The sequence below is a fragment of the Astatotilapia calliptera genome, chromosome 14, assembly GCF_964374335.1.
Source record: "Astatotilapia calliptera chromosome 14, fAstCal68.1, whole genome shotgun sequence".
Taxonomy (NCBI): Eukaryota; Metazoa; Chordata; class Actinopteri; order Cichliformes; family Cichlidae; genus Astatotilapia; species Astatotilapia calliptera.
The window spans coordinates 19,928,323-19,951,984 of record NC_137435.1 but is presented as its reverse complement, the minus strand read 5'-3'; the positions used below and the strand labels follow the sequence as shown (position 1 = coordinate 19,951,984).

At 39.3% G+C, this 23,662-nt stretch overlaps 1 protein-coding gene across 3 annotated transcripts; it reads right to left on the bottom strand.

Moving 5' to 3' along the window:
* Nucleotides 1-835: 835 nt before the first annotated feature.
* Nucleotides 836-22,565, bottom strand: foxn1 (forkhead box N1). Of its 3 annotated transcripts, XM_026192001.2 has the most exons (9): nucleotides 22,046-22,565; nucleotides 9,760-9,841; nucleotides 8,846-9,142; nucleotides 8,558-8,653; nucleotides 8,286-8,407; nucleotides 8,066-8,162; nucleotides 4,715-4,922; nucleotides 4,149-4,610; nucleotides 836-3,780 (listed from the first exon to the last, which is right to left on the bottom strand). In XM_026192001.2, the coding sequence occupies exons 1-9, from the start codon at nucleotides 22,201-22,203 to the stop codon at nucleotides 3,470-3,472; spliced, it is 1,833 nt and encodes a 610-aa protein (XP_026047786.2). In that variant the 5' UTR covers nucleotides 22,204-22,565; the 3' UTR covers nucleotides 836-3,469. The 3 variants fall into 3 exon arrangements, with proteins under 3 accessions (XP_026047786.2, XP_080145112.1, XP_080145113.1); XM_080288986.1 differs by having other exon boundaries at nucleotides 8,558-9,142; nucleotides 22,046-22,564; XM_080288987.1 differs by lacking the exon at nucleotides 22,046-22,565 and adding an exon at nucleotides 17,730-17,889 and having other exon boundaries at nucleotides 8,558-9,142.
* Between the last annotated feature and the right edge of the window lie 1,097 nt (nucleotides 22,566-23,662).

Below are 23,662 nucleotides of genomic sequence, written 5' to 3'. Positions count from 1 at the left end.
TCTAACGGTTTCCAACTGTTTTCTTCTAATAGCAGGTAAAAGCAGGTGTAACTAATCACATTAATGAAGCTTGGTGCTGTTCTGCTTAGAAACTAAGCCTTCATTAACGTGATTAGTAACACCTGCCTTATCTTGCTGACTAGTTCAAGTCAAAAACAGCTGCTGTGAAGAAGGTTTGTTGTGTTTGTTTGCTGCTTGTTGCTGATCAGGGAGTGAGCCGCAGGAAGAAACAATGAACCAAAACAGGAAATCTTTAACAGTTCAGCGAAACTCTCTTTATAGACAGGCTTTATAAACCTGAGAGGAGCTGCTTTGCTTTTCTTCAAATTTTAGTTACAGTTGTTATTGCATAATCATAGCTGGTTGAGAAAAATTCTAATAATAGAAAATGTTATTAACACGATCGTTTACAGCTATTTTGTTTTATTCATTTTATTAACCACGTAGAAGAGCTCATAAGTGTGCACAGATTCACACAGGAGCAGTTGATTTATTCACATTTATTTTTGTACTGGATTTATTTATTTATTTTACAAACAGTAAAAAAACTGATAATTCCTTAAACTACCTAAAAATACTGGGATACACAAAAATACCAATGTGACAGCACACTCTGGGAGGTGTAAATAAATAGATACATTCAAAAAAATATATATATATAGTTTTGCAAGAGAGCTTTATGCTTATTAAGTACTTTAATTACAGTTTTAATTCAGCCATTTCTCTTTTTATCCTCTGTGTATCAAACTTTTTTGGCTAATTATGAAGCGATTCAAAAAAACTCCAGCAACAACAATATCGCTTGACTGATATATTTCTGGTTTTCATGGGGGGGGGGGGGGGGGGGGGGGGGTTTGTTAACCTCTTTCTTTGCGATGACCTGATTAAGGTGTTACTGGGGTTTTGATCCATCTGAGTTTATCCTCCATGCACTTTGTAAACCTCTAATACTGAATAGTCTAATTCATCAGGAGCTATAAGAAGAAATGGAGGCGGAAAAATGTTTCAGACAATAACTATACACGAGCTCTTCTGTCCTATCAGCTGAACTGTGACTGCATGCAGTGAAAATCTCAACAACCAATTTCATCAGAGTCTGTTGCAGCGATGGCTTCAACAGTGGCGTGTCTAGAAAATTTTTGTTGGGGGGCCAGGTAGGGGCACAGATTTGGAGAAGGGTGGCAGATGTAATTGGCAGATAATGTTAAAAAAAATTCTACCAACCGTTAACCATAATTCAGTAACCCTATAAACCTAATAACCAAATGCACTTTTAACTCTTATTAGAATGAGATTTTAACCACTACGGTGCAAAGTTTTTAGATACTCTGTTGATAAAGTACAAGAGATACAATCAGTGCTTTGTCAGTGCTTATTCAGCATTCAAGGACAGCAATATTTGCATAGTATTTTTACTGACATATAGTGCACATATGTTTTGGGCAAAAATATTTTTGAATATTAAAATACGAACATTTTTAACATACAATTGGGAAATTAGCCAATGCAAAACTTTTTCTGCCTATTAAAAAAAGAAGATAATCTTCTCACAAACTGGTGTTTGATTTTGAAACAGGAAAAAAGTGAGGAAACAACTGAAAAGACTAACATTTGAATAAAACCTGAAAGCAAGTAAATACTTTCTATGCTGCCTTATGGTAAACTTTGGTAATATTGATGTATAAAGAACAACACTGGCTGATGATGAAATACAGTCAGCTGGCATGGTGACACTGCCAGTATTAACCTGCAGGGCTGGACTGGGACAAAAAATTGGGCATTTTGACTACAGACCAGCCCACCAGGAATTAAAGCCATAAAGCCTTTGAATGAAAACAAACGCTGTTGTGACAGTGATGTATAGTCTTTTTGGTATATGTATGATTTCTATACATTTTACGTCAGATAAAAACTTTGTTCGCAAGATTCAGATAATTATTTAATAAAAGCGAGATATTTTAAATGAGAATAAGAAATAAAAATATTTCTTTGTGCCCCCCTTTCCCTGTTAATGCCCTACCTGGCCCCCCTGGCAAAACTTTCCTAGACCCGCCCCTGCAGTTACCAGCTGTCAGCTGCTTAAAAAAGGAGCCTGGTGTTATTAGTCTCTCAGAAACAGTTCATAACTTCAACTCATTCATGTCACCTAAAAGGTAAACCTGTTTCTCCATCACAGCTCTGATGCTTCAGTAAGGACATCTCCTGGTTTCATCTTCATGTTTCCCTCTCACCAGATATACAAACTGATATCATGACCAGCAGGTTTACAGCTGTGGCTCCAGCAAACATCAGCTGATACTAGAAATTAATATTAAATAAATTCTAACAACAGCTGATCAAGCTTAAACATGCTGCTGTTGTTTAGGGCGACATCCGCTGGTTTCCTCTTTCTGGCGCAAAGTGGGCGATAAACAAACAAGAGAGAAAAGCCGATCAGCTGATCATTGATCAGTTTCATGATTGAAGTAGAAACAGGAGAGGGAGGGTGAGAGGATGAGAGAAGAAGAGGCAGCTGTGCAGCAAAGACACAGAATAACTCCAGCTTTGTGTCTTTTTTTCATTCTAGCTGAAGTACGGGACAAACTGCGTCTCTTCTCAGCTCAATACGAGACGCATAATATTTTCTCTGAATGAGGGACCATTCCATTTTTAAGGAGCCGTTGGCAACTCTACTAACTGACCTTATGAATACAATAAAGTTCACTATCAGTAACATCATAGCACCCACACAGCTGTATAGAAACTCTGTCATGCTAGCTCACGCAGTACGAGTTATTGTAACTGACTGTAAAAAGTCAGCACAACGAAAATAAACTCCACCTAAACTTGGTTTATATATGACCCAGAGAGACTGCAGGTGATAACTTCTTATCTGAAGTTCAGTTCACCTGACACTCGGACTGGCGGCCGCCTCGGGTCTCTCCTCCTCCTGCATCCACCTGTTGCCTCTGTGGAAGCTCCGCCATAGCCACCACCAAACAACTGAGTTATTTTTACACATCGGCCAGCATCTGGCCAATCCACCACCTCTCATTGTTCATGCCGTTACAAAATAAATAAATAAATAAGTCATCAGCCACTGGGCAAATGCCCGGTATGCCCGATGGCCAGTCCAGCTATGTTAACCTGCTAATCTTTCGCAGAAAAATTGTTTTCTGTGGTGCCGTCTTTCGTGCTTGGCTCTCCTACCTTTGCTAACATGATGCTCATAGTGCAGAAGCTGCATTCAGTTACACTCGGATATCTGAGCTTCACTATGAAACATAATCATACATTTGATATTTCATTGAATTTTATTGTTTTAGCTTCGGGGTGGCCAGTCTGGTTTGGGGGGGGCCCCCCAAGGCCACCCCGCTGGACACGCCACGGGGCTTAAATTACCACCAATCATACACTGTAGTGTGAAACTGCTTGAAACTATATTCCTCGTTCAGACTCACATGGTACATCAAATCCATAGAGCGAAGGTTTACATTAAAGAGACGGATGCAGTGCAGGAGGTCAGATACCCAGCCAAGCTTTCCACTCCTGAATATAATACGGGATTTAGTCCGTTAAAACAGCCATGCTGCTCCACATTTCGCCCTTCGTCCCCGTCCTCGTACTCCGCTTCACAACGACCGCTGGCAACCACAGCTGATGTCTGACTGATGGGAGGCACGACATGCAGGCCGCTGCTCTGGATGTGGTGGTTCTGAGGGACAAAGGTAGCGGACGAGCTTGTGCTAACTTGTGGTTCTGCCACCAGACTGTCGACTCTCAGCTCCTCCCACAGGTTACCTGCAAAAAAGGAACCACAGGTCATATTTTAGAGAGCAACACCAATCATTATTTAGCAGGGATGCTACACTCACACAACAGTTTGCTATTTTGTTATTTTTACAGTTAAAGCAGCCTGCAGAAATGCAGACTGATCTAAAGTTGTGTAAAAGATTATGATGGGCTTTGTCTACCAAGCAAGGAACTCAACTCTTCAGTGCTCTCTGGTGGGCAAACTATGCAACTAAGACACAGCTCCTAAATTCCCTTTTCTTTCCTATCAGCTTTTAAACCAGTTTGTCAGTATCAGTAATAAATATCTGCTGAAGCTTGCACAAGCAAATCTTGGTGCACTCATTTTCCCTCCGTATTGTCCCTGTCTTTCATACCTTGCAGCTGAAGGTCAGTCAGACTGGGGTTGAGCATGTCAATGTCATAAGTGGTGTCTCCCTCCAGCAGAAACTCCTGCATGGTGGTCCTTGGCTCAACACTGTAATCACACTGGAGAGCATTGTTATAAACAGGTGGTATCTTCCCAGCTACCGGTGAGTTGAGGCTTCCAGTGGATGATGGGATACCGGCTGCAGGCTGCTGTCCACAGGGTGAGAAGAGGGCGAATGAGTTGCTGGGGTGTGTGACAGCAGGGGGGAGGTAGAAGGGCTGCTGAGGCTGAAGGTGAGCATAAAGTGACTGGCAAATGGGCTGGCATGCTGGGCGAAGCTCAGCTGGAGTACAAGTAAAAGCGGAGGGGTTGTAGACGGGGGTCGCTCTGGTTAATGTGCCTGATTTGGGGTTCGGTGGCACAGACCTGAGTCTTTCCGGTCTTTCTCCCAGTAGTCGATCAAGATCTTCTACAGGAAAAGTAAAACAAGCAAAATAAGTAGTAGAAAAGAATCTTCTGTATACCTTAATTTCTACTCTGCAATTTCTCAGGTTGGATACCTACGGGACTGACCTGGCTTTGCCATGCTCCTGCGAATAGTAACGGGGTCTTTCCGGCGCCACTTGTGCAGCTCCTCCTGCATTTTCTCCACCTTGGCTGGATTGAGCGCCCACAGGCAGCCTTTACGAGACGTGCTGCCATTCTTGTTCTCCACCTTCTCAAAGCACTTATTCAGGGACAGATTGTGCCGCACAGAGTTCTTCCATCCATCAGGAGCCGTCTGAACACAGGAAGAAAAAGATAAATGAAGAACATTTATGTTAAAAGTGAACCACTTGGCTGCCGGGACACCTCATTTTACTTTAAACAAACTGGACAAATTCTCCTGCTGGCTCATGAATGTTATTATGATTCATTGTTTCGGGGAACACCCTATACAGAATTCCAAACAGAACATTTTTCCATAGTTTCCACAGTTTTTTTTTTCCACATCTTGAGTATGACTTTGAAAGAAACTCGACCTCACTTGCCTGATTGTCTTCCGCTGCATGTGTTACATTCTTGTTAAAATATCTTGAGAGCAACTATAAATTAATTGTGAACCATCTAATAAAATCAGGGTACTCAGTCCACCCTGCAGGGAATATTACAACACACAGTATATTAATATTGCCACCATCTGCTCTGCCAGTAAATGGTATCTGCATGCCATAACAAGTGTCCACTGAACTGCACATAAGTGATGTGTTGATTGAAGCATTTAGACGTATCTAGAAACAGCTTTTACAAAGTGAACCCAACTTTTCTTCAAATATCATTTCATCTGTCTCATGTATATTCGAGCCCTGCAGCATATGTTTAACTTTTTTTTTCATTCTTTTTTTTTTTAGGCAGCTGTTTGGAAAACAGCCATCTATAAGCCATCTTTAATATGAATGGCAGCAAGTCTTTCAGCTCCCTCCAGAAGTTACTCTGAACCTATTGAACTGATTCATAGATGGCTGGAAAATGTAAAATATTTGTCGTTTGCAGGGTTCAAGTCCAACCCTGCAGCTGCCTCATTTATCAAAATTAATGAATAAAGGCATTCATTTTTAACATGATCACATCTGTCAACTGCTATACAAAAATTTATTATTTATATATCTCTGTTTTTACATCAGCTCTGACACAATGCGGCTTTATCCACTAAAAAAGTATAAAGGTATTTTATCCATCCATTTTCTTCCGCTTTATCCGGGGCCGGGTCGCAGGGGCAGCAGCCTAAGCAGAGAAGCCCAGACCTCCCTCTCCCCAGCCACTTCCTCCAGCTTATCCGGGGGAACACCAAGGCGTTCCCAGGCCAGCCGAGAGATATAATCTCTCCAGCGTGTCCTGGGTCTGCCCCGGGGCCTCCTTCCGGTGGGACATGCCCGGAACACCTCACCCAGGAGGCGCCTAGGAGGCATCCTTGTCAGATGCCCGAACCACCTCAGCTGGCTCCTTTAGATGTGGAGTATTTTATGAGCGTAACTAATCTAATCTAATCTGTTACTTAGAACTCCTCACCAAAAAAAGGATGCAATGCATTGATATGTATACCTCCCTCCAACAAAAAAGTGCATCACTGTTTTATTTGTAAATTAATACCGTGCGTGAGAACTGAGAGCAAATGATGTATAGCAGGGGTGTTAAACATAAGAAATGGGCCAGCAAAGTCCCCAATTCAGCCCACTGAACAGCTTTGGAAAGGAGGCATGGGTTTTCAGAAATGTTCCCAAGCCCATGAAGTGATTTCCATGGCTCCCAGAAAAAAATTGCAATATCAGTAAAACACTTAAAATCGCTTAATAATGAAAAATGCTCCATTTAAATATATGAGCTACTGTCTTACAACTATTTTCTGTTACGTTTGTTAACAATTGTATTTTTCTGTCCTTTACCCTGGAACAGCTGTTACAAAATTGCCCTTAAAAAACGTTTCTGAAGTACTGAAAAGTTTGTTTATTTAAACTACTATTAATTAATTAATCACTAAGGAAAATACGCTTGGTATAAACTGCACACATATCAATCAAGTTTTAATGGTAATTTATTATATTGAATCTTTTACACTTTAAATTCGCAAAAAGAAAAACCAAATCAGTTCGTTAATCAGCATTTTGGGCATAAAGATTTTTTTGAGTGTACACTCATGGTTCCACTTCAATTAAACACACAGAATAACATTTAGGAAGCCCATTACAATGAAGTCCCACATGTCAGTTCAGTGTCAAGAGACACTTGTATACTCAAGAACACAACAAAGAGCAAGGGAAGACTGGGACAGACACAGGAAGTTGAGACAGCTGTGAACACAGCAGCGACTAATCTGGAGTAAGGACTAGAGATGGCAGGATACTACTTTTTTATGTCCGATACGATATCATAAATTTGGATATCTGCCGATACCGATATGAATCCGATATAGTGTTTTTTAATCAACAACTGTTTTTTTTTAATATCTTGCTGCATTTTGTATAAGTTCATACTCAAGTTTAAAACAACAACTACACTAAAGCTATTCTGTTATACCTGTATGCAAAAAAAAAATTTCATAGTTCAGCAATACTGATCAATCTAATAAACTTAAACCTACACCATCCTCCCTATTCTGGTTTTTTAAAGAGTACTTAGCATAAATATTAAGCAACCTAACTAATAGGGTTCCAACTCCCAGCAACAACAAAAATAAATAAATAAAAAATAGGGAACCACCCCTCACGCTCCACCTCATGATGCTTAATCGACGTAATCAACCTTAATTTGATGCAGTGTGAAAAAAATGCACAGAAATCAATTATTTTTCAAGAAATATTAAATAGATTCAACATCTTTCTTCAACAAAATTGCAGACTGCACAGATGGTACCTTCCCAAAGGAAAAAGTACTATATATTTATCAAAATAAAACAGGAAGTAACAAACACTGAGACCAAAATTGAGACACATGAATTTGACACAGGGACTGGAAATAAACAAACATGGAAATATGACTGACTGAAGAGACAAACCATAGAGACTAGACAGACTACAACAGGAGCTCTTGATGACAAGACACAGAGACGAGATTAGAAACAGACTGGTCACGAAAGGGAGCTAATGTAACAAAACAAGAATCAGGAACTAGAAATAATAAACTATGATGCACTAGAAAATACAAAACTCAGGACTAACTAATACAAAGCTAAAACTTAAATCCAAGAAAGAGAATCAAAAGTCAAAAATAAACTCAAAGCACTGGGTCATAGTGACTATGTCACATGCTTTGTTTCTATATCACGTGTCTGTATGTTTACCCTTAAAACAAAAATGTCTTTAGCACACAAATGTCTCTTGAAAAGAAACCTTGGTCTCAGTGAGCCAACATGCTTAAGTAAAGTATTTAATAATAACGTTGTGGTACCTTGAAATATGGGAAGTGTTCAGTCATGAAGCTGTAGATCTCGCTGACTGGGAGACTTCCTGTTTTGCTGTTCTTCAGAGCCATGAAAATCAAAATGCTGCCACAATAAAGAATTTTATTTATAATTATATATTTTAAAAAGCTACCCTGCTTGTGATAGCACGGACAGTATTAAATATTAGTAAGTAAAAAAAGGTAGACAAAAGATTTAGCTTCAGACCTGTATGAGTAAATGGGCTTAGGAAAGATGGACTGTGTGGTGTCGTCCTGGTGTGACTGGCTGGAGAGACTATATTTTGAGGTGCTGGACTGGTCCTTGTTAGGATACAGTCTAGAAGAGACCTTTTGAGAACAGAGAAGAAATCATGATCTGACCACTGTGTTATAGTCCAATGTGCACACCATATCATAAATGCAAATATTAGATATTACTCGTGTCCTAAATGTCATGTCCTCTAAAGCATTTCTGAGTGCCTGAAGCAGGACACTCACCTGTTGTTGAGGACTTGCTGAGCTGTAGGATGGATAGCTCTGAGATAGAAAACAGGGAGGATCCACAGGTATGCCTGGTAGCTCTGGATATGAGTTCTGCAAATGTAAGTAAATGAAGGAAAAATGTTTGGAGAAGCTTTCAAGACAGTGTTTTTTGCTGTGATGTGGTGGATCTTTTTTTTTTTTGGCCTGTCTATCTTCCTGTGTCAAATCAATCAGGCTGCTTTTGGCTGTACAAAACTTTATTAATATGGAAGGATAAAATGAGAGTATCATAAGGATAGAAACCTGAATGCTGCCATTGTACTGGTCCCAGGATGGTGGCATATCGCTGCTGTGCGAATGACTGCCAGGACTGCACACCTCATGCAGACTGCTAAAGGAAGAAGAGCACTGTTGTAGGCACTCTGTCACTGCTCCGTCACTGAACTGTCGCTGATACGGGTGGAAACGGTCAGCGTCCAGGTCCCCTCGCCCTGACCGTGAACTGATCATTCCATCAGCGCTGTGCCTCCTGCTCACTGCTGCAGTTCTCAGACTCAAGGTGTTGCTCTTTTCCTGGGTGAAGCAGCTGCCTTCTTTGGTCTGTGGTGTGAAAACCATCATCACAGTGATTTGACACAGGCTGGATTTACTTGGAAATACAAATATGCTAACTGCTGCAAAACAGGTGGCACCCATCTCTCCACTTTAATTTTAAACAAAGAATTCAATAACAGTTTTTCCAGGGAATCCCCTAAGGTAAACAGAGAAGTGTGCCATCTTTATTTATTACTATTCTTATTTATTTTATTGTTATTTAGAGTGTGGCCACAAAATAAAATGTGTCAGAAGTCTTTTTGAAGGATTTAAGACGGGTTTATTTATCCTGACAGTAGTTTAAGTTCTATTTAATAAGCATTAAAGTGGCATAAGTTGTATCTGTCTGCAAGTGGGTAGCTGTACAATCCCCGCCCTCATATACTTTGTTCTTGTTATTTTTGAAAAACTCACTCAGTTTAATTCAGAAACACTACACAGAAATGCAGATAGCAGCTAGATGTGACTCAAAGCAGATTCAGAACTGGTTTATTTGCAGTGTTACATTAAAAAAAAAAAAGAAGGTCATTTTGGGTTAAAATAGCAATGCCAGAGGCGGCTGCCTCTGTTTCTACCATCTGTTGATGTGAGGCTCCAAAGGGTTCACAGGTGTGTAGACTCACCTGAGGGGGTGATGTTTGATGATGAGATTTGCTGCTCGGGGAAAATGTCAGTGACTGTGACATCCTGCACCAAAACCTGCTGCTGTGAAGACATTTGTGAAAACAAGCTAAATGAGAAACGTTTGGGTTGTTGTCAGGGGCTTTAGTCAAATTGAACGTTAAAAAAAGCTGTGAAAGTAATTTAGTAAAAACTTAAATGCTGCTGGACCAAAATAAGACAACGAGACTGACTCTGGTGTCATTTTTGTATGCTAAATATAATGATGTTGTATCTGGCAGCTGCTTAGCTTATCTTAGTTTAAGCTAGCAGTGCACAGCTTAAAGACTGCACTGCTTGCTAGGATGTGACAAAATTGGCAAAAGCTGTGCAGTTAAAGCTCACATTTGTTTATATTTTGCTAGGAAAATAGGAAATTGATGCAGTGCAACGCAAAAGCATCTTTAACGCAGCCTTAGGCAAGCTTTCTTGTAATTTCTTCAATTAGTCTTTAAGACATTTAAAGCTCTTCTTTGGATCTTGGCTGCATTTTGTCCTGTTCTCTGTCAAGATTAGTCCACACTGTCGATAATGTTGATCTTTGGGGAGGCCAATCCAAGGCTCATAGTGTTCCACTGTGTTTTAAAGATGGCTGTAGACCAGGGGTCTCCAACTCCAGTCCTCAAGATACAGGGGGTGTCCAAATTCATAGGCTGCACCCTCCTGATGCCGCGTTTGTAGGCCGATTACGTCACAGCGACGCGACAAATGCTGTCCAAATGCATTTAATGTTTTTGTTTGGCTTTTTTCAGTGTTTTATTAGTTCGTGAGTAAATCGGTTTGGTTGAGATTAAAGTTATAGTTTTCACACAGCTGAATAAACGTCAAAAAGAAAACTGATTAAACAGAAGTGTGAGATGATCAAGCATTTACGCCAGTGTCCTGTTATATTTTACATAGCAAGGAGCAGGTGGCTGAATTTATTAAACTCCATCGAGACAGCCATCTATACTCCAACACAGCTGAATTAAATAGCTGAATTACCTCTTCAACTTGCCATCAAGTTTGGCAAAGGATTGGTAACAAGCCATTAATTTGATTCCGATGTGTTGGAACAAGGATGCATCTAAACGCTGCAGGACAGTAGCTCTCAAGGACTGGACTTCTACAGATACTCACCGTGTACCTCTCTTTTGACATTCATAATGGATTTGTATACATCAATTAATAATATCTGTTGACACTGATTTTCAGTCCAGTTGTCCAGCTTTTTCCATTCTTCTCCCTGTTTCCCATCTTTTAAGAATTGTTTCTCGACAGCCATCCTTTCACTGAGAACATTTCCAATGACACTTGAGTAAACAGAACTGAAGAGCCAACTACATGTCTGAGGTAGTTGGTAAATTTTCATACATTTAAATGACATGATACTGATACTGTTCATCTGCTATAGAGTTTTCTAGGCCTGTGAATTCTCCTTTTCCCCCCTACCGATCCGGTTTCCTAAGTCTTTTAAAGACACACTGAACACTATACTGAGAAATGCCAAGTTTTCAGCTACTGTAATAACTCTTTTGGATCCACCTTGATGGTGCTAAAATAACATTTCATGTCTGTCAAACTGTATTATCTTTGGCATTTCTCATACATAAAACTAAAGATTGAAAACAACAACAATCAACTACTTGGAACAACAGGTTATAAGTAACAAATTGCCTAAACATGCGATTTAAAATCAGTTCTTTGCTAAGTTGTCTGTTATGTTTTGACACAACACTGGTTTATTCCTTGGGGTGGGTGCCCCTTTTGACCTCAAATGATTCACATTGTTAAATGGCTTAACAAACAAACTAAACATTCCTCTGAAAATGACCGGGTACAAGGACAGGGCTAAATTAAGTGAAAAAGCAGCCAATGTCCAAAGATAAAACCAATTGTTCAACTACTACTAAAAAATCTGGCTTAAAGAAATGAGGGGGTGGCTCAAGACTTTTGCACAGGACTGTAATTTGAAGTTGTTGTTTTGCATTGGGTTTTGTGTTTTACCTGTGTCCAGTATCATGCTAAGCTAAGCTAAGCTAATTGTGTTGGTCTCTGCTAGAGACCAACACAATTCCCTTCATTCTGGAGTAAAACATGACGAGAAAACTCAAGTGGACGGTGGTGAAATCTGATTCATATTGCTGTTGCCACATAAGAGGAATCAACTCTGACATGTTTGGGGAAAGCACTTCTGTTCACTGATCCTTTGTGATAATATCGTGTGAGTCATTTCTCTACTGTAAATCTGACAGCACGAATGCAGGCGTGGGAACAGCTGAGTTCATTTTCACCACCAGAGCATTAAAACTCCAAAGTGCTGGTGGACGTATGTGGGTCAGGAGGGTTATCTGAAAGTGTTATGTGATCCCATCAGAGGTGTGAGACACGTGGCCCTGGTTCCAGTAAAGGTAACCTCAGCCTCCACATAAACCAAGCTCATTAAAACTGCCAACAAACCGTGGCGCTGGGTCACGTAAAGTAAAGTAATGCTGAGGCGGACAAAGTGCCTCTCTTAGAAAGTTTGTGTGTGGAAAAGAGAGAAGTAGCAATCGTAGCTCTTTCTGTTCACATCAAAGGAGGCTAAAGTGTCGAGGTGAAAGCTGAGAGATTGACGTTTTCATCACTGTGGCAACAAATCCTCTCATCTGCTTGACAGACACTGTCACCAGCTAGAACGGATGCACTTTTAGTAAGAAAAGAAGGAGCTGTAGCGGTGGCCATAATGTGTGTGTATGTGTGCTTATCTGTGTTTCCATAAATCAATACCTAAAAGTTGTGTAGTTTTTAAAAACTGCATCTATCTTAAAAAGAGAGGTTGTTCCTCTATCTCTTTGCTCATTTTGCACAAAAAAACAAAAAAAGTTTTGTAATGTTACAAAGATCAGTGTTCATGATTTCCATTTTATTTAAACATGAAAGTATACATGTATTAGGGCGGTTGAGAGGCTCCTACACTTGACATGACACTACCAAGACTTTGATGTGAAATTTACCCAAAATGAAAAAACGCATACCTGTTCAGTCTTAAAAATCTTTCTCATATATGAAAAGGATTTTTTATTTTGTCCATGCTTTTTATGGTACTTTTGGATGACTATTAATGCACAAGAGACAGAAATTTAAGTGACTAATCTTGTGTAAGTATTAAATCTGTAAATAGGTCAGCTGTGAGGATTCATCAGCAAGTCAGGATAAAATTGTGCGCTAATAGTTTCAAGGAGCTTCATGACTCTCATGTCTGCTATTTTATTCTATTCCTTTCTATTTCTTATGCTTTCTAAATGTTCCAACTCACATTCCCTTTTAACAATCAGCAATCTAGTGAGTTTTCTATTTTATTTTAGAAAATAATTCTTTAAACTTAACAGAGCATGTGATACTTGTAATACTCTACATGAACAAATAATGTATTGCATGTATGCATTTCCATTTTTGACACTTTCCTGGATTTTACACAGTTAGCCTCTTTTAACTAGCATTTAACTGTAAACCAGGCTTTTAACTACTGAGATAGTTTGTGTCATTTATTGTTAGATTATGACCACTTGGCTTCTTATGTTTAATACATAGAGGCAGAATAGTCCAAATTAAACACAAGATCAGAGTTTTGTGCTAAGAGTGAATGCTGCAACCCTTTGATCTTCAGTTCGGGGTTATTTGTTATGTAAATTATTCAAGCTAAATAATCTTGTTTTAAATTATTGGAAATTATTTTTTTATGGGTGTAGATTTTACCACAAAGTGTCACAATTTCTGTGGTTGCATCTACACATAAGTTTTAATCATGATATAGAAAATATTGTATAATATACTTTTTGACCTCTGCAAGCAGCAGTAGATGTAGGATGGTGGATGTTATGCATGAAAAAATTCAATTTGTGTACTTTTTAATGTGAATATTAAAATGGGTTTTGTTGTGCTATTATTTTGTTATATTTGATAAATTCAGTCAGGTGGTTCGGTTTGTATGTGCTTCAGTGGAACTGGACAAAGATGATGAAATTTTATGAGCATTTAACATCTATTCTTTATCATTATATGAGTCTTGCAATTGCAATTATTTTTAATGTACTGTGAAACAATAAGAATGAAAGTGACCATTTTATTCTATTAATTCTATTTGATACTATCAACAGTATTGTTTCTCCTCCAACTCAGCATGCTGTGTTACTTTCTGACGAAGATTGTAGCACTTTCCTCAATTACTTTGTAAATAAGGTGATGGACTTGAGATCCAAAATCTCCTCGAGTGCCTCCCCCTATGAAGATGCCCCTTGTTGTCCCGGGTCATTTACTTATTTTTCTCCAATCACACTCAATGACTTAATTGCAGTAATATATGCTATACAAAACGCAGCAGCCAGACTACTAACTCGCTCTAACAAGCGAGCTCACATCACTCCTATTTTATGTTCTTTACATTGGCTCCCAATAGATTTTAGAATTCGTTTTAAAATTATCGTTTTAACGTACAGAGCACTAAATGGCCAAGCCCCAGATTATTTATCCAAGCTTCTCACAAAATACACTACTGCTCGCTGTCTCCACTCACAGACTCAGAGTTTGTTGGTTGCTCCCAGAACACGTCTGAAGATGAAAGGGGACAGAGCCTTTCAGTCTGTGGCACCAAGGCTGTGGAACAGTCTGCCTCTACAACTACGTTTGGTTGACTCTGTGGAATCCTTTAAAAAACAGTTAAAAACTTTACTGTTTAAACAAGCTTTCTGTTGACCAATGCTTTTCATATTTTTAGATTTTTTAATTTACATTTAAACTCTATATTGTGTATATTGTGCATTTTGCTATTTATTGTCTATTTATTGTACTGTTTATTTTAATCTGTGTGCAGCACTTTGTGACTACCTGTCTATGAAAAGCGCTTAATAAATAAACTTTACCCTTACCTTTATGCAATGCTAATGAAAACATTTTGACTTAAAGAACCTTCAACAGTAACATGTCAGATTCTGCCCTGCCCTATGGTGACAAATTGAGCTTATAATATGCAAATTCTTCTCTAATGATTGTGTCACAGAAACAACACCGATGGCTGTCAGTGGAATGAATAATAAATAAATCGCATGTGAAAGCTGACAAGCTGTGGACAAGACGCTGTAGCTGATTCAAATGTATGAATGTGCCCGCGGCACATTTCCAGCTACAGTGGCTTGCAAAAGTATTCGGCCCACTTGTACTTTCCCACATTTTGTCACATTACAGCCACAAACATGAATCAATTTTATTGGAATTTCACGTGAAAGACCAACACAAAGTGGTGTACACGTGAGAAGTGGAACGAAAATCAGACATGATTCCAAACATTTTTTTTTATAAATAAATAACTGAAAAGTGGGGTGTGCGTAATTATTCAGCCCCCTTTGGTCTGAGTGCAGTCAGTTGCCCATAGACATTGCCTGATGAGTGCTAATGACTAAATAGAGTGCACCTGTGTGTAATCTAATGTCAGTACAAATACAGCTGCCCTGTGACGGCCTCAGAGGTTGTCTAAGAGAATATTGGGAGCAACAACACCATGAAGTCCAAAGAACACACCAGACACGTCGGGGATAAAGTTATTGAGAAATGTAAAGCAGGCTTAGGCTACAAAAAGATTTCCCAAGCCTTGAACATCCCACAGAGCACTGTTCAAGCGATCATTCAGAAATGGAAGGAGTATGGCACAACTGTAAACCTACCAAGACGAAGCCGTCCACCTAAACTCACAGGCTGAACAAGGAGAGCACTGATCAGAAATGCAGCCAAGAGGCCCATGGTGACTCTGGACAAGCTGCAGAGATCTACAGCTCAGGTGGGGGAATCTGTCCATAGGACAACTATTAGTCGTGCACTGCACAAAGTAGTCCTTTATGGAAGAGTGGCAAGAAGAAAGCCATTGTTAACAGAAAACCATAAGAAGTCCCGTTTGCAGTTTGCCACAAACTAGAAGGGGACACAGCAAACATGTGGAAGAAGGTGCTCTGGTCAGATGAGACCAAAATGGAACTTTTTGGCCAAAATGCAAAACGCTATGTGTGGCTGAAAACTAACACTGCACATCACTCTGAATACACCATCCCCACTGTCAAATATGGTGGTGGCAGCATCATGCTCTGGGGGTGCTTCTCTTAAGCAGGGGCAGGGAAGCTGGTCAGAGTTGATGGGAAGATGGATGGAGCCACATACAGGGCAGTCTTGGAAGAAAACCTCTTGGAGTCTGCAAAAGACTTGAGACTGGGGCGGAGGTTCGCCTTCCAGCAGGACAACGACCCTAAACATAAAGCCATATCCATGTGTTAGAATGGCCCAGTCAAAGTCCAGATCTTAATCCAATCGAGAATCTGTGGCAAGATCTGAAAACTGCTGTTCACAAACGCTGTCCATCTAATCTGACTGAGCTGGAGCTGTTTTGCAAAGAATGGGCAAGAATTTCAGAAGATGATGGACTTATTTTAAATCACTTACACTGGCCAGCTATCACATTTAAAACATGGGCAGTTGTATTAACAATAAAACCCTATGATGGGAAACCTTAGGTTTTGGGATCCATATGGATGCTTCTTTGACACATAACCAATGATGTAGACAACAAGGACTAGCCATGCAGGTGCCACCCCTCAACCCACAGGATCCAAAGGGTCTGCTGCCAGTTTCACAGGATCATACAGGACACGCCCAGAAATTAATGTGGAAGATGTGGTATGTAGGTCAGTAGTATTTATTTTTGTGTTAGTAGAAGGCAGATAAATTTTCATTTGTCAAGTTGAATAATTATTCCCTCTAAACTCAGTCTCAGTGATTCAGCATTTCAAGAACTCCCATTCCACTCTTCACATATTTCTCAGCCCATTATGAAATCCTAATATGCAAATCTCATGATCTGAGGCAGTGCCAGTAACCGCAAACAGCTAAATGACAGGTAAGCTGAAGACGAGATACCAATTGTCTGGCTAGCTGAGTTGCTTTTCAGTTACGTCTTCACAGACCGGATGATTTTAAAGTTTGTGGTCTGGTGAGCAGGAAGTGGGTGGTACATTTATGGTTGTTGTATTGAATCAGTATCTGGCCTGAATTCATGTGGGATTTGACTGCTGCATAATGTGTCATTTGTATTTGCATTCCATGGGGGTGTGCAAATTAAGGTAATGTTCCAAGACATCCACATCCAGCTGGACTATTTACTGTTTTCATTTTAGTCAACTACTTTAAACCCTTTAGATCACATGTCAGTTGTTTTAATGGAAACAAATCTGGTGGCTGTCACTAACTATAAGGTATCAAGTAAAATTTGTTCATTTTCTCATGAATGCTTCTCTTGCTGCAGGCTGAAATTCTCTCTGGGTGATGTTGTGAGGCTTACATAATGTATAGGGGTTCTTTCTAACTGCTTGCTATCATGCAATTTGTTTGGAATAGATGCCTCCTTACGCCAACATTTTCTACAAAAAATGAGGAAGCTTGATGCATATGTCAGCAGTCAACTGTCAGAATAAGCAAAGCTAAATTATTACTGTTTCTCCCCACAAGCTAAGTTTTACGCACACGATTGTGAAGGTGGGTAATTCACTTCGAAGTCTGTTGTTATGGGAAAAAAAAAAGAGCAGGCAGATCTGTTAATGGCCTGGATGATACCGATGACAGTTGTGTTGGCATGAGAACGTTGCCACTCAAAGTTCAGAGGTTAATGAGGATTCCTCTCCTGCACCCATGCCAGCAGCAATACTGCAGTGCTGCAACTTTGCCATTAATAGAAGGATAATAAACTAACTCACTCATGGTAAGCATAAAAATAACAATGTCAGAAAATATCAAAGAAAGCTTACAAAAATTTACCACAACTATTCATTTCACTTTTATTTACATAGCACCAAATCACAAGAACACTCTCCTCAAGGCACTTTATATTGTAAGGTAAAGATCCTACAATGATACAACAACTAGTAAATCAACTCACCTAGTTTTTGGATTCAGTGGCTGCTCTTTCTTGTCCCAGTTAGGTTCTCTCACTCAGCCCTCTAACCTCTGTTGACAGCTTAAGTCTATTTCTCCTGTGGACCTGTGCACCTCCCACTTCCTTATACCTGATAGTGAGGTACTTCGATTAGATTGACTGTTTAAATGTGTATGGAAATGGTTGATGGGTTGGTTTCAGATTTTGGCAGCTCGGAATATCATCCTCATGTTTTGAGTGTGTGTGTGTGTGTGTGGCACTCGTCCAAGCTAGCCCAGCAATAAGAAAGAAAAACCTGCTGGAACAGGTTTCGAAAGATCTACTTGGTGCAGTCACTGGCAGCTGGCAGCCCTCTCTTCCTCCTTCCATCAGTCTTTTCTCTGAATGTTTGGCTGTCTGTACGGGACATAAAATACAGCACCGCTCACAGCACAGAACGGGCATCTTGCCCTGCTTTCTGAGCTTGCCCATGGCAAAGGCTGCCTTCACTATGATCTGTTTTCATTTAACTATTGAGTGTTCAAACAAGCATGTGCACAGGTGAATGCAGGCAACACCGTTTGTGCATTTGAAGCCTGCAAGAATACAAACGCGCCACTGCTGCTGTTGCTAGTGAACAGAAGCAGTCATTCTGGAAATGTTAGTTTCTGATGTAACCAGTAACAGTAAATGTCATACCTCGTGGACATATCCACCAGTTGTTTCTTACGGGCTGCAGAATCTGAAGTCAAACTGATCTTAGGACCACCAGGCAGCTCCCACGTACATTTTAAGATCCCTGATATTTTTAGGAACTAGTGTTTAAAAATCAGCTGTTAAGCTTGAAAAGAAACTGAGGTAGATATTTACCGAAGAATGTGAGAGAGGGAGTAAAGGTATGTCAATACAGGTAGATTCCTATCCTATCCTCCCAATGAACCAGGAACAACAGCAGCCTTAGCTCGTAGCTATACCTTGAACAAACCCTGTCCTCAATGAGAGGGTGAGGCCGAATGACAGAGAAAGACTGAGGATTAGTTACAGACTGAATAAACTCTTGTGTTACAATGCAAGGCCTCTGCAGAGTGAAGATGGTGCCCAAGGCCTTTTCTGCCAAAGATGAAGATCTTGAGGAGGGAGTAATGTGGGAACAGAATCTGGGGGGCTCTTTAGTCAAAGTCTCAATGTCTTCTGGAAAATAATTGCTCTGGTGCTGTTCTCAGTTGCAATATCATGTTTTCTAGAGCTGGAGCAACAAAACAATGCCTCTGACAGCAAGTCAGAGCACAGTTTGTACGGTTTTGAACTTGACATATCTTTAGAATTACATAACACGTAAGCCAGATCTAAAATCATGACAGGTGAGTGAATGTTTAGAGTGAATGTTGTTTTCTTTGAGGGCTTTTGCATATAATTTACTCTCTGCTATATACAAATAAAAATCCTGCAGAAAAACAAATGCACACTAACTTGCACATCCAGTTTAGTTGTTTGATCAGGTCAGTGATCAGCCTCTAACCTACATTGTAAGCCATTATGAAAATGAATGGGTTAAACAATAAATTAAAAGGATGACATTTTCATGTCTGTTTCTTCTCTGACCGTCCCCTCCATGTCACCACAGACTCGCTAATAGCAGATATGGCAAAATGGTATGTACCTTAAATAGATAAATATCTCTGCTGACACGCTGTCGACGGGCATGTACTTGTTAAATTGCTTCCTGATCTTTATTTAGCAGCTGTCGGCTGGATTACTCCCTCATAATTTTTTTTTTAAACTTTCTTTTTTATCTTTTATCCGCAAAAACTAAAGTCATTCCTGGAAATTAAAAAAAGACCCCAAAATGATCAACATAAAAATGGAAATTTGCTAAACGTGTTAGCATTATTAGCCTGCTAACTTTGCTTTTCAGCTCAAAGCAGAGCTGTGCTGTAATATGTTAGCACACCACTCATATGCAGTACCTGCTTCATGACATACTTTACAATGTGAAACAGACGTCATGTTTGTGATTTGTTGGCTAATATTTGAATTTTGACCTGGTGTTGTTTTCTTGTTCTTTAAAGATATTAGTTTTATGTGTTGTTACCCAAAACATCACTAACAAATTCTACCATCATCACTAGTCCAGTCGACAGTTATCCATCCATTATGTTAATTTAACTAGTTTAGGGTCGTCTGAGTGTCTGGAGCCTATCCTAGCGCTCAATGGGCAAAAACTGGCATTCACCCTGGTTAACTAGCGGGTCTCTCATTGTGTTAGTTATTGATTAAAAGTCACGCATGTATATGTCTACCTTTCCGTTCAATAAAATTTTAATGGTGTTTAAAGCTGGAGTAATAAGACTAGGTACCAGCTAATAAATGAAGCAGGTTTTTTTTTTGTTTTTTGTTTTTTTTTTTTTTGGGGGGGGGGGGGGGGGTTGTTTGGGGGTTTCTTTTGGGGGGGGGTGTTTGGTTTCTTTTGGGGGGGGGGGTTGCAATGATTGGCTGATCTCATAAACCCTTATTTTACTCATATCAAATGTTTACACTGGGGAAATGTATCATTTTAAGAAAAATGCTCATTTATTTTGAAATCAATGGCAAAAACACATCTCAAAAAGTTTGTCCAGTTTAGTATTAAAGCTTTCAAGTTTTCCCAAAATATTTTGCTGCTGTGGTTCAGAGAAGACAGCAGCATTTCTGGATCACGTTTACATATCGACAGTCATTTCTGAACGTGTTCATGTGTCCATCAGGTGATTTCCATGACAGAATCATGTCGGTTTTTAATTCAGTGCGGTCCGAGGACCTGAAAATTACATAGATGTAATCTTCATCTTTATCCCTTGCACACAGATTTCTCCCGATTCCACTGAATCTTTTCATTTTATGATAATATTGGGCACTGTCTCTACAGACTGGTGAATCTCTGCCCATTTTTAATTGGGAGAAACTCTGCCTCTCTAAGATTGTTTTTAATACCAAACCATGTTACTGACCTGTTGCCAATATAACAAGTAGGTAAAAATGGTTTCTTTGTTCTTTTACAGGATTTTGTTGTCATCTCCCTTCTTTTGTGAGACATAATCCTGTCATCCAATTTAAAATGAGTTAATGTTTCTTAAAATGATCAATTTTCAACATGTTTGTTCTATTGTGAATAAAATATGAGCATCTGAGATTTGCCAATCACTGCATTCTGTTTTTATTTACACTGTATGCAGCGTTTGACGGCCCATCTTTTTCATTTTTTCTTTTTCTTTTTTTTTTGTCTCTTCTTTGTATACATATGACAAAATGTAAACCTTTTTAAGAGGGATGGATTTCCTGTGGCCATCAGATCACATAAATTGTCAATCAAATATCACCTGAAGGCAAACATGCTTTTTTTTTTTAAATTAAACATTGATTTGTTTTGTTTTGCATGGCCTCAAACTGACAAATTGGGCATTTGACTCTTTATTCACAAACGATAAAGAGAGATAAGGAATGTTGGGGGAAAGTGGCTGAAACGTGAAAACCATAGTGTATCTACATGTGCTGAGAGTAATCCTTAAAGCTACAAGAACAATGTATACAGCTAAATCTAAGCAGAACTTTACCTGATAGCAGACCTCCTTTATTACAGTAAGCATGAAATATGTGTGATCATTAACAAATCAGGACTATTATAGGGTGGACCTTTAATGGTGTGGCTGCACGTGCTCTTCCCAAAGTGGACGTTATGACACCAGGCCATCGACTATATTTTCTTCCTCAGATCCACAGCTTAGCCATCCTGTTTAATTTAAGCATTTGAAGCTACACACGTGTCAGTACACAGTACACAGCACTTTATCGCACACAGGGGTGTGTGCGATAAAGTGAGAATAGAGCTGAAATTCCACATTAGAAATAATGATTTATGAATGGCCTTTAAAAACTCAGGAAAACATTCATTCAGAGTGCCTGAGGCAGCGAGCTTTATCACAGAGTACTTCACATTTATGGCTCAGTGTGCACTTAAATGAATTCAGTAATTACAGTTGGTATCCCAGGGATATTGAATAATAAAATGTGCAGCTGTTTCTCCAAATGACTGTTCTTGGTATCCCATTTGAAAGAAATTACCATTTCATGACCAGTTATTAAAAATCAGAGGTGCATTAAAGCAGTAAAGCTTTCCACTTGCATTTCAGATCATTATGCATCATATTGATTCTCTTCTCACTTATTATTACATGATCAGTAGCTTGAGTCTTGGGATAACCGAGCTGTACTGCAGCATTACAGGGCACAAAACACAACACTGGGATGTGAGTGGTGTAATAACCCCTCACATCCTATATAAAGGCATAAATGTTGAGTCTTACCTCTGATAGCTGACATCAGTTGGACCTTCTTGAACCTCCATAACTGTGAGAATCAAATCCCTGAGAGCGAGTGATAGATTTTCCTTTGTGTGATGCTGTCGTCCAGCCTTTACCAGGAGCATGGTCTGTAGATTAAATAAAAATCTTCTGGGCTTCATACCTGCTTACTCCTTTGACCCTTTGAGTTTTCTGCTTCCACCATTTTATAGTCCTTTTTGCCCCATGCCTTCACATACAGCAGATATACGGCCCCCTGCCAAGAGGTTCAATGAAATGTTTTCAATCAGCGTCATATAATAGATTTTTCTGACCTTCAATCATTTTGAATTTCTCCCACTTGACCCCTTGAAAGGATTTGCCTCCTGTTCCCATGGCTCTCCTTAAATCAGCCGAGGGGTCAGTGGTCATAATCCTATAGATGGCAATGAGATTTGAGCCCATCATTAGATTTAAAAGTAACTACAACTCTTGGATCTGCAGTGTCGCTATTGTAAAGATGTGCTTTCTTTAAGTAAGTTAAATATTCTACCTTTGATCAAATAATCAAAAGTTTGATTATCACATTTCTGTGCACATGGTAGTGCACAGAAATGTGATAATCAATCTAACCATACTGACAGAATTGCAGTTTCACATGTATGCTTAATACCAAAAACACAATTTGTACTGAGGTTGAACAGAGGAACAGCAATCCCCACGAAGCCATTTTTATGTAGATATCCTGTCAGTAGACCTAATGTGAACCATTATGTAAGATGTATAAAATGCAAACACAATAAAATATCCATCCATCTATTCATTCTGTTCTGCTCATCCAATTAAGGGTCAATAAAGTATCATTAAATCAAAATAAACTAAAACGATGCTGCTTGGGAATCAAGTGCAAAATCATATCGATGTTGTGGACATTGAAAGAGCCAATCTAAAATACAGCCAACATAACATTTCAAAAAGCATTTCAATATTGAGTGAATTAAGATATTTTACGGGCCACATTTTGCTCCATGTTCTCTATTTTTCACTGATTTCACCGTGCTTAAATTGGGGCTAACCCTAAAATCATTATCTATATTGCAAAAAAAGGGGGATTGTTCATAATATGAGTAATAAAGATTATACAAATCCCCTATATCTAAAATCAAAAACATTAAAATTAACAATCTACTTCATTTTCATATATATATCAACTATATCAAAACCATGTTTACCAGGTTAGGCAAATAACAAACTGAATGCAGTTTTATACCTGCACAACTAAAACTATTTTTTCTGCTCAGAAATACAAGTAAAGAACTGTTTGTTATTTACTTTGTAAGTTTGTAACCTGCTTGTTGTAAAACAGAAAATTTGAAAATTGATTGAGTGTTGTCACTCAGTAAGAGGCCTCAGTGGCTATCAGGCCACATGAAGGAGCTTTGATTAGAACTACAAAGACAGCTGCAAGCCTCGTTGTTGCAGTCCTGCAAAAGTAGGAGATGTTTTTCAAATAATTAGTACTGCTATTAGCCCAGCTTGGAAATACACTCAGCTGAAACGTGGCTATGTTCCCCGCGTTAGTGGTTATGATGGCTGTTATGACTCCAGCGGGATGATTGCTGCCTTCGCTCAAAGAAAACA